At 39.8% G+C, this 12,194-nt stretch overlaps 1 protein-coding gene across 1 annotated transcript in view; it reads right to left on the minus strand.

Annotated features, from left to right (window-relative positions):
• The window catches only part of GUCY2F (guanylate cyclase 2F, retinal), a gene marked incomplete at both ends in the record, with an annotated part of 149,662 nt that overhangs the window by 92,582 nt on the left and 44,886 nt on the right, over positions 1 to 12,194 (minus strand). Inside the window, 4 exon segments of the mRNA XM_079764569.1 lie at positions 3,073 to 3,080; positions 3,084 to 3,157; positions 4,861 to 5,047; positions 5,051 to 5,215. Of these exon segments, the coding sequence (XP_079620695.1) occupies positions 3,073 to 3,080; positions 3,084 to 3,157; positions 4,861 to 5,047; positions 5,051 to 5,215 (434 nt within the window).

Below are 12,194 nucleotides of genomic sequence, written 5' to 3' on the forward strand. Positions count from 1 at the left end.
ATGGGAAAAACCAGTTAGACCAGTCATTTGGGGTGGGGGTTGGGTGATAAGGAACACAAACAGCTGAGTGACTCCATTTTCCACCTTACCATGGAATGTTTTGGCACTGGGTAGCCAGAGCCTATTAGTCCTCAAATCTCACTGGAGGGGGAAGCTTTTTGATTGAATGAAATTTATTTTCACTAAGTAGTTAATTAAATACTTTATTCTTTGGAAGCAGCTAAATTACAGACATTAAATTTCTGCTGTGAGCAGGGATATGTAACAGTCACAGAAATTAAAAGAAAAACTTCCTTTGATTTATTGATATAGTGGGCAGTTAAACAGACATGAGCAGAGTAGGAATGATAAGCCAGGTACAGAAGGTCATCAGGGCAGAAAGCCCAGGGTGCCTAGCAATGGGAAAACAAGTACTGTATGGTGGGACCTCGCCCCCATGATGGCCTTTCCTCCCATAGCATACTGCCAGTCATGTGATTTAGACCCCATGACCTTTCATATATCTGGTCATATGGTTCGGACCTTCCCCTGGCCTTTTCTTCGTTGGCATGTTGCTAGTCGTGTGGTAGACCCCCTTATAGGAGAAACAAGGGGGCCAGAGAATAGCCTCATATTACTCCCACACAAGCACTTGCATCACCACTCCCTTAAGCATTAAGCCCCCAGTACAATGAGGCTCTGTCTTGCATCAAATAATCTTAGGAACAAAGCCTCAGGTCTGTTGACCACAGAGACAGAGTTTTGGTCAAACTAGAGATAGCATTTAGGCCTCAGTTGTGTTTCAGCTTCACACTTAGAAAAGCAGCAAAACCAGATGAAGTGACACCATGGCTGACATCAGGACTAGTTTCAGTGACTAATAATCCCCTGCCCCAATCAGTAGAGACCATGACCATAAAAGGACACCCTGGAAAGCTGATGAATATTTTATTGAGATGGTACTCTGAGACCTCCCTTAAAATCCCCACCTTTGGAAAACAGATAAAACCCCTTAAGACGAAGGACCCACTCTCTCTAGAGCACACATATGCCTTTCCACCTTTCTGTTCCCCAGGTGTGTTTTCTTTGCCTTTCTTTTCCCTAAGTTCCAAGGGCCTTCTTTTGCCTCTGTAACGTGTTTCCTGAGTCCATGCAGCTCAACTGGCTCAATTCTTCTACAGATCACTTCTACCTCTGTGACTTTCTAAATAAACTTCTTATGTTAGAGTTCTTGGCACTGAATTCTTTCTTAGCCAAACTCAAGGACTGAGGTCTAGCTCCACTGGTAACATCTGGTGCTGTCCTGTCTGCTGTTAACATTTATCAAGTGTGTTTTACCAATTCATAAGTTATCTACTACTCTGTGTGGCTTTCTCAAGTTTCTAATCACAGGGAGAATGGAGCACACTGTTTTTTCACAGCAATGTCAACATATTAAACACTAAGAGCTATACTTGTTATAGTTTCAATCCAGGATGTCACAGTCATTAGAATTTCAGAGCTGGAAGGACTCTTGAAGATCATCTAATCCAATTTCTTTATTTTAAAATGAGAAAATTCTGGCCAAGAGAGGTTTAGTGTCTGGTCCAAATTTATATAGCTACTTAATACACTCTAGACATTCTTTCTTGAAGCTAACCAAAATAGCTCCATTCCATTTCCTACCAAATTGGCATCACATTGCTGTTAGTACCACCCTTACAAAAAGATAACAAAGGTGTGGCTTGCAGGGTGGAAAGCTTAACGCAGGAGAGATGTGATAGATTTAATTTTTCACTCTTCCTAAATCATCCTAGTATGGAGGAGGGCCCAATTGTTAAAATGCAATGATTATAAGAAAAGGGTGTCATATTAAGCCATCTTCAGCCATTTATCCCTGATCCTGAATTAGTTCATCAGAGTAGTTGGTCACCTATTAAGGGATTTGAAGGAGAAAGCAAAGAATGATGACAAGGATGGTGGTAATGATTAGCTAGGAGAGCTTTGGTCCAAGGGAGAAGGATAGTAAAAATCTGGAATATGAATGTCAAAGTGGGAATTCTGGGCTCCCAACTATCAACAGGCAAGTCTCATATGTCTGGGAAAGAGTTAAGATTTACTATTTGATGAGCACCTACTATAAGTCAGGTATTGTTGTAGGTACTTTACTTTGGTTTCTTTAACCCCCACTACAATCCTGTGAGTTAGTATCAAAATCCCTAAATCTTGGATTCTAGCTAATTCTGCCTAATTCTTAGAACTTTTAAAATGCCCAAACTCCGTTCCCTACAAGTCTATACCATTTAGGGAAGGAAAGATACTGCCAGTGGAAAAAAGAGGACAGATAGGGAGTCAGATAGGGCGTAGACAGGCCCTAAAGTACTAGTTCTCTTATTTTATGACTAGAAGCCCGTTGCACGAAGTTTCGTGCAATAGACTTTTCCTTCACCTGGCTGCCGGCACCAGTTTTCCGCCAGCAGCAGTTTTCCTCTGCCCACCCGCCGATCGGAGTGCCTCCAGCCAGCGTGATCGGCCACCCCGAGAGGAACTCCAAGATCGGGAGGCACTCCGATCGGCGGGTGGCCAGAGGAAAACTGCTGCTGGCGGAAAACTGGTGCTGGCAGCCACGCAATTGGCCACCCCGAGTTCCGCCACCAGCGTCTTCCGCAGGGCCCCATGGGTCCTTCGGCAGCGCTGGCCGTTTAGGCCAGCGGGAGGAGCAGAGGTCGGGGACTCACGAGTCCCCGCCTCCCATTCCTACCGCCAGCCAATCGGCCACCCTGAGTCCCGCCCCCGCACCTCCAGCCGGCCCAATCGTGGGCGTAGCTGAGTGATGCAATTTGCATGTTACCTTTTTATTATGTAGGATAGTGTTGAGCGCCATATCTACTCACAGGCAAAAACACTGACAACACAACTGAAGAAGTTATTCTTGGCATCATGAAACCGCTTCACCCTAAATGAGGCCAGTAGGAATGGTAAATCACTGATAAAAAGAAAATCAGTGCGTCATGTAATGAGGCAATTGTACTTCAACATGACTTCCTGGAAATTAATACTAACAAGGTTATTATGGGCTTATATTTTTATATACAAAAAACATAAAAAATGTACCTTATAAATTAAGCAAATCCATTAATAGATAGCAGGGGTATAAGCAAAGCAAGGCAGACCATCACAGCAAAGGCAGGGCCCATGCCTGCAGAGAGCAAGAGGAAGAGAAAGAATGGCATTATCAAAGAGAGGCTGTAAATAAATGGCACCACAAAGAGACTCTTCACTCTTTCTGGTGACTCTAAAATCAAGCCACATCTACCTAACTTAATCCTATTTTTCTACAGCACAGTCTATCTTGTTGACTTTATGGACACAGAAAGCAATTTCACTGTTCTGAAGCAAAACCACTCACCACTCTGACAATAGCAAATCACATGAATTAAGGCTGTTTGACCTGGGTGTTTCTTTGGAAGAAAAAGTCCACGAATGGAAAACTTTGAGAACCTTATTTTATGTTGGATAGCAATAGAGTTCTTCAGCATAAATATGTTATCTCACCTGTGAAGGGTAAGTATTATGTTGCCTTCATAAAATAAAAGACCTTCATAATTCATCAGAGCCCATAGACCTTGAGTTTTTTTATGAAAAATATAGCACTTGTCCTTCAAGGGGAGTCTGGTTTTGATAATTAGTGTTTTCATCAGGATATAAATTGGTCTCTGGAAAATCTAAATATTTGGATGGATTACTAACATTTCAGAGGGAAAATATATGATGATGTGAGTAAAGAGGTGGTTGGGTATGCCATACTAAAGCAAAATAGAAATGAAAGTCCATTTCAAATATATGCATTTGGTTTTAGAAGGTTGTGGTGTACATTTACATATCAATAATATGGATCCTTCCAAAGTTCCCCTCTGACTCTCAGAAATTTGGTAGTTTCCCCTATTCCACAGGCCAGAGTGCCATCAGTCAACCAAACTGCAAATATTTATTGGAGGCTGACTGTGTCAGGCAGTTGGGGGGGTGCATAAGAATTATTAGCTATAGCCCCTACCCTCAAGGATCAGTCTATTTGGCAGGAGAGGACACAATCAATATTCAGGAAACAATTGAAAAGCAATTTTGCGCTAATCTCTGAGGTACAGACTTTTAGTTCAATGGGAGTTCAGAGAGGAGAGGGGCTAGATATGGTATTTCTGCAGTGGAACCTGATCCATAGGATTTGAATATACCAAGGGAAAGACAGGTGATCTTTTTAGCGGGTGGGGGGCGGGGAGGAATAGCAGACTACAAAAGATGGAGAAGGCTCGTGCCTTTCTCTTATAACCCCTCTGGGAGTAGGATCCTTTTAAAAATAACTAAGGGATACAGAGAACAGACTCATGGTTGCCAGATGGGAGGGGGGCTGGGTTGCTGGATGAAAAATTTAAAGGGATTAAGAACTACAGATTGGTAGCTACAAAATAGTCATGGGATGTAAAGTACAGCATAGAGAATATAATCAATAATATTGTATTAACTATGTACTAGTATGGTGCCAGGTGGGTATTTGAAATATCAGAGGGACCACTTTGTAAAGTATATTATTGTCTAACCACTATACTGTAACCTGAAACTAATACAAAATAATATTGAATGTAAACTATAATTGAAAAAATAGATTTTTAAATTAAAAAATAACAAGTGGAGGAAGCTTTTAAATTGTGGATGATTACTCAAGGCTGTAAAGTACCTCGCATTGTCATTATTTTAAGTTGACTACACAGCATGCCAAGACATTTATGTCATCTGAATGCAAATGATTGGTTCTATGAGTGTTCTAATATTTAAATATCCCTAAAGAGGTTCCCTTGTACACCAAGCTGAATCAAATTGACTACCAGTGATTTTTCTATTCCTTACCTCCCCGGTAGATCTTCCCTTCTGCAAACCAACATTTTGCATCTGCTCTAGGAGGCCTGCCACGAGGGAAGTTAATGGGAGTCCCTATGAATTGTAGCAGTTCTGTTTCCACGCCCACAGTGTAAGTTCCATGGAGTTCCCATTCTTTCCAGTTGGTGTCCAGGATTACATATTCTGAAATTCCATTTCAATTTGAATCTGTCTTTATCAACTGGTTGAATGAACAGAACTGCATGTTTCTGGAATGCTGAACCAGGCTGGCAGCACTAGCCCGTCCATTTTCTTTCACAGCATTATTCATGGCTTGTGTGATAAGGTAAATTGAATTGTAGATGGTTCCAAACAACGGTGAAACCCATTTTTAAAAATTACAATTATCTTGAGTCCTAGTCACCCTAGCAATCTCCAAATATATTGCAAACCTGTATTCATTATAATGTGCTGCACGTCTGAGTGGAAGAGAGCTCTGAAAACCAAGAGGGGAAAAAACAATTGTTTCTGAGGACCTGCTTGTTTTCTCCCCTGAATTTTTCTGCTTTTCTCCCCCAGGCCTTCACAGTTTTAAATATAACAAATATGATAATTTTATGGGCAAGCCAAGTCATACAGAATATATTTTTATATCTCTAATCTAAGAAACTGATTTAGAGTTATAAAGGGCACTAAAAAGAACATGTATGGTCCTAGCTGGTTTGGCTCAGTAGATAGTCAGCCTGTGGACTGAAGGGTCTTGGGTTCAATTCCAGTCAAGGGCACATGCCCAGGTTGTGGGCTTGATCCCCTGTAGGGGGCATGCAGGAGGCAGCCAATCAATGATACTCTCTCATCATTGATGTTTCTATCTCCCTCTCCCTTTCTTTCTGAAATCAATAAAAAATATTTTTTAAAAACACACAAAAACACGTATGGAATAGACAAGAGGCACTCAACGGAAATTTACCAGATTAATTACTGGTGCAATATGCATGATAAAATCACTTTGCTGGCACTACTAGAGTAGTAAGTATATGTGGTAAGACTATAAATAATGTTTCCACAGTCCATGTCTTACCCTGTCTCAGTTTAAAATGGCTATTCTCCTAGACACATGCACCCCAGAGAAAGTGAACACTAGAATACAGTTTTAAATACATATCCCCACACATATACATGCAAACATGCATACTAACATATACACACACATAAATACAGAGCAAAATGTTGTAGTATATGGAGAATGTGGTTTTAATCAAGAGACGCTATATCTTATTGGTATTCAAAGTGCAAAGCCTTGGTGACAAGCCACCATAAAGCAGTAAGGCTGCTATGGTGGACAGCATGACTCTGCCTGCTTTATAAATACGGTAAAGCAAAAGTATTTGTGTACTATGTCTGATGTACTCTTCATTAACCTTATAAGTTTATTTTTGTAACAAATCTTGCATCTTTTTTCCATAAAGGGAGGGAGGAAGGAAGAGGGCACAATCCATCTCTCCATCCCTCTCCACGCCAGATATGGCTTCATGGTTTTTCATAACGTTTCGCTTCTAGGATGGAATTCAAGAAAACTATGGTAAGACCATTTAACTGAGCTTCATGGAAAGCTGGTACTTGATATGTTGGTTTCACAAAGTCTAGAAAGCTATCCTCCTGTAACAACATTCATCTGAGTTAAAAGATTTAATATTGAGTGAATCATTTTTGTGGTGGAAATACAAGTCAAGATTCAGAGAGTTGCAGCAGCTAACAAGACACTGCCATGCCTTACTAGTGTAGAGCAGAGGGTTTCAGTCCTGGCTGCACATTAGAATTATCCTGGGAATATAAAAAAAAACCAGCCTAGCACCAGGAATGCTCAGGGCCTACTCAAGAAAGCAAATAATCCTTTCCACTAATATTTACAGGGTAAAATAAGATGGTTGTTAGAGTATTAAATTTGACAGTAAAATAGTAGTCAAGTTTTCAGGCTAATTTAAATTGGCTAATTGAAATAAGTGAATATTCTAGAAAAATCAATTGTACTGGACAAAAAAGCTGTTCCTAAAGTGATAACTAAAATATTTATTGGTAGTTCATCTCATGGTAAAATTGCGTAACATGCAATGAACCTAAAGCAGTCACATTTTAGTGCAAAAAATTAAAATTTAAAAGTTATCAAGATTACAGCATAAAATTTCCAAAAGCCTCCTAATATTTAAACCAAAAAAGGGGGGATAGTAGAAGAATATAATGTAAGGATAAATATCCTGTAAGTAGATTACATCTAGAAAATTTTTACTTTAGAAAATTAACTTTCATTTGTAATGCTAACAGCAAGACACCCATGGAAAACATACATGGGGTCAAAACAAGCCAAAGGAAAATCGTTTGGGCAAAAAATGAAAAAGGATCGCAAGTCAAATTTATAGAAAAGCTTCCTTTATTAACTTTTGGTCGAGAATATGTTTGTATATTTTCAGAAAACAACTCTGAGACCATGTGGATTCCTGCAACAGAGAGGAATTGACAGGAGTGCTCCAGTCATGAAGACAGAAGAAAAACAGTCCAGAGACGGAAGACGCTGACGATGCCTTGCCATACTAGCAGTCAGCAGCTGTGCATCACTACAGGTTGCCCAAGACCAAACCAGAGAGGGTCGGACCTGCATTACCACCATTTGTCCACCATCCAGAACTGAAATATCATTGCTGTTATGTACACATAAGGAACTGTTGGACATAGAATTTGGGACTCAAAAGAACTGTTGGCCCAGAAAGAAACTCACTATAGACTGATTCATTTGCCTCTCAGCATAACCATTATTGCTTGTCTCATTTTCAGTTCTTATAAGTGAATTTCTAGTATCACATGAGCTCACTCATCTAGGGGAAATGATGAACAACATAGACTGATGAACAAGAACAGCATCGATCAGACTGTCAGACCTCATAGGGAAAGTAGGGGAGGGTGGGGATAAGGGAGATAGATCAACCAAAGGACTTGTGTGCTTGCATATGAGCCTAACCAGTGATCACGGACAACAGGGGGGTGGGGGCATGCGTGGGGAGGGGTTTGGGATGGGAATGGGGGGATGAGGACAAATATGTGATACCTTAATCAATAAAGTAATTTAAAAAAAATACCAATGCCAATTCCATTCAAACCCAGACCAACAAAATAAGGCACAGTAGGTTTGGAGCCCAGTAAATCAGTATTACTAAACGCTTCCCAGGGAGTCTAATATACATTTAGGGTTTAAAATTAACAACATAGAAGACACATTGGCCTAATGCCAGGATGTTGGTCAAATCAATTCTCCCCTCTCTCTTCAAAAACAAAGAGATCATCTGGTCTAGCAATCTTTCTTTCTAGGTACGAAAGGGAAACCCAGAGTAGTTAAGTGATTTTTCAAGGTCACTCACCTAGGTATAAAATTAGGACTAGAACTGAGGCCTCCTATTTCTTAGTTTAGCATTCTTGATTGAAATAGATGATCCGTGTGGTCCCTCCTAGTTCTGAACTCCTATGAAATTTCCAAACTCTTAGTCTAGTCCAGGGATCAAACTTAGCTTGCACACCTTTTTTTTTTGGCCTATATATGGGTTATTCTTCATCTCTCTGATCTTTTAACATTGGAATGCCCCACAGCTCAGTCCTTCACCCTCTTCTCTATCTATACTCTTTCCATTGATAATGTCTTCTAGTCTTATGGCTTTAAATACCATAACTTTGTCATAAATCTCCAATTTATATTTCTAGCTCAGGCCTCTTTCCTAAATTCCAGACTGATATGGTCAACTGCCTAATTTGATATATCTACTTGAATGATAAATTTTAATGTACCCAAAATCAAAATTCTAATCTTTATCACAAATCCCTCTGCTATCTACAATGAGTCTTCCCCAATTTTTAAAAGTTACTCCATGCTTCTAGTCATTCAAGCCAAAAACCTTACCTCAGATAACAGAAATAACTAATATCAGCACAGAAATCAACACCTCAGTCTCGTGAGCTTTATTTCAATGACTTCCCTTTACCACTATGCCTTAACATGTACTATACAAATAGGTATGGTGAATGGATGACATATGCAGCCACCAAGACATCTACCCTTAGATGCCTAGCACACACTGAGGTCCCTTAAGGGGTTTCATTACCTATCCATCCTGACATTCTCAGATGCTTCATTTAATTGTCTTTGGGATTTCTGCAAGATCCTGCCTGTTTTCTGGGGCTTTGGTAGGTTATGACAATATGTGAAGGCTAGAAGGTATAGTACAAAATCAATACTAGTAAAACAAATGAGTAGAAAGCCACAGGGCAGTATACCCCTGAAAGTAGAGAGAATGTTAATATTCTGTTTTGAAAGACACAGAGCTTTCTGGGAAAGAAACTACATCTACCTACAGCCAAAAGCAAAGATTGAAACTCTTAAAAACAATACCGTCACCTCTGAGTTGACCCATCTGAAAGGGTTTTCAGCTGGCCAGACTACAGTGCCCTTTGTGTTCTCAGATTGACCCCTGTTAGAGCTGACTGACAGTATCTCTCCAAGATTACTGAAATCTGAACCTTGCTGTTCAGGATTCTCTAGCCTCCACCACATAACACACACACACACACACACACACACACACACACACACACACAGGCACACACAGGCACACACACACACAAACACACATGTACAGCCACAAAAGTATGGTATTGTAGAGGGCCTTGAAACTAAGGTGAAAAGCATAGCTGTAGCAACAGTATTCCGTTGCAAAAGAGTGACTGTCACAATGGCCCACTCTTATTATAAGGGCTTGGATTTGTGTTCTAGCTGGTTTGTGTTCCTATTTCACCCATTGTGCCCTTCAGCAATGGGAATTGCCTTTTCCCATAAATAAAAGGCGCACTCAATTAGCAACTGTCTCTAGTTGCAGCTGCTCCAAATAATGAGAAGAGGAGGAGGTAGAAAGTGGGACAGGGAAACAAGAACACTCCCCACAACCCTCTGTCCTGGCTTTCGACTACAGCTCCAAAGAAGATAAACATAATTGGCAGGAACTCCTATCAGACAGATGACCTTCTTGACATCACAGCCCAGAATTGGGAAACCACTGATGACTTATCTGCCTGTAGACCTGAACCTGAATGAATTTTGAATAGTGAATGATAATTAAAACTTATACTTGTTATTCATTGACTTTAGCTACCCCTACCCTCAGCTTTTTGGAGCTTATATCTGAGAGAACAAGATCTCAGCCAAGAGCAATTTTATTTGAATTTGTTGACTATAATGGTTCATGCTGTTACTGAGTTGACTATCATCAGTTCAGAGTTATTGTGCTTGAAAGACACAAAAATGTCTTCCAAAAAGTTTTGTCCTTGAAAGCATGCATTAAACCTGGCTTAGAAAGCATCACCTGAATGACAAAATGATAACATCACTTTTGAACAAAAAGCTAGGCACATGCAGAAATCATGAAACCAAAAGGCAACTGAATTTCAGTTATTAAAGGTGGTACCTCCAATAATGCATTATCTCATCCCTTGGACTTAGCCAAGAGATGGCTAATAACCCAATCTGTTTGATATGATACCCATGAATACAATACCCTTATTTTATATAAAGAATGAGGTACAAAGACAGTTGTAGTCACTGTGAGCTGCAGGCAACCTTTTCTGACAAACTACGTGGTAGGCCCCATCCTGGAATGCTCCAGTCTTAACCACATTCCCTTCAGCCTAGCATCCCAGGCACCCATATTTAGGGTGATAGAAAACAATAGGTGCAAGGAGCTTAATGTCCTCCAGGCTAGCTGAGAAATACAGAGGACTTCCTTTGCTTAGTCAAATAAGACCACATTTGGAAAAAAACATCCAAAATATGTGTTCCAGAAATATGCACTTGTAGCCAATGGAATTTCATTGAAAACAGGGAATATAATAAAAGAGAAGCATGCAGACAACTAAAACCTTATTTCAGAAGTCTATTCTGTGCCAAAATATAAAGATACAAAGTAATAAAACTTGCCCAATCATCCTGAGACCAAATTAGGAAATTTGTCACTTGTGTCCCACTCCCCTAGTCTCTTCATTCTGATTTATTGTTCTCTTTTCATGGGTCCCCATAAAGCCCTATCACCTCCTATATCAGAGGAAAACAATCCAACAAACCCATTCCAATCAAAGTATTAGTCATTTAGTAATGTTATTTTGAGTAAAGCACTAGACATGGGACACAGTGTAATTGCTTAAAGGCTAATGTGTTGTTAAATGGTAAGGTTTTGGTAGCAGACTTAGGTTGGAATCCTAGCTCTGCCTCTTGCAAGCTGTATTGCCTTTGGCCAGTTACCTTGAGCCTCAGTTTCATTGTCCATAAAATGGAGCTTTTAATACCTAATCTGTAGGCTCGATGGGATCATTTATGTAAACTATAATCGTTCAGAGTAAGTGCTGAACACATAATAGCTACTACTGTTTGCATCTCAGAAGAGGAAACAGGACTCTAGTAATATCATCCTGGAATTGCAGTGTTCAGATCTTTTGCTCCAGTCTTGAATTTGTGACCTATAGGTAACAAAGTCCCAGTTTTATACCCAATGTCTTAGTGCCCTGAAATACGAAAACTGTTCCCCTTCACTGGGAAAGACCTTGTTCCTCTTTGTTCTACATTATATTACCTGCACAGGGACTAACCCATAGTAATAATAAAAATAACAACATTGCCCAGCCAGCATGGCTCAGTGCTTAAGCGTCGACCTATGAACCAGGAGGTCAGGGTTTGATTCCTGGTTAGGGCATATGCCCAGGTTGCGGGCTCAGTCCCCAGTGTGGGAAGTGCAGGACAGAGCCGATCAATGATTCTCTCTCATCATTGATGTTTCTATTTCTCTCTCCCTCTCCCTTATTGTCTGAAATCAATAAAAATATATTTAAAATAATAGCAATAATAATTTACATTTATTGATGAGATTAAGGTTCCAGGCAAGCTCTTTATGTGTGTTAACTTGTTAACTTATTTAATCCTCATAACTGTATGAGGTAGTTACTAGTATTATTCTCAATTTAAAAAAATTAAAAAGTTAGAGAGCTTAAGTAAATTCACATCAGTCTGCCTTCAAAGCCCATGCTCTTAACTACCATGTTATATCTGAGCTTAACAAATACTTGCTTAATTAATTAATGGATTGTGGTAAACTCATCAAAAAAAGTTACACCCTTTTGTAACTTCTTTTTTCCTTTATGACTTCCTGATTAAAGATAGTGAAATATTTTTTTCTTCACTCCCTTCCTTCTCTTAAACATCACTCCCAAACAACAAAGAGAACAAGGAACAAAAACCTCCATATCTAATGGCATTAGCAGACATCTGTAACTCTAAACCA

Source organism: Cnephaeus nilssonii (assembly GCF_951640355.1).
Source record: "Cnephaeus nilssonii genome assembly, chromosome: X".
In the NCBI taxonomy this organism is placed as follows: Eukaryota; Metazoa; Chordata; class Mammalia; order Chiroptera; family Vespertilionidae; genus Cnephaeus; species Cnephaeus nilssonii.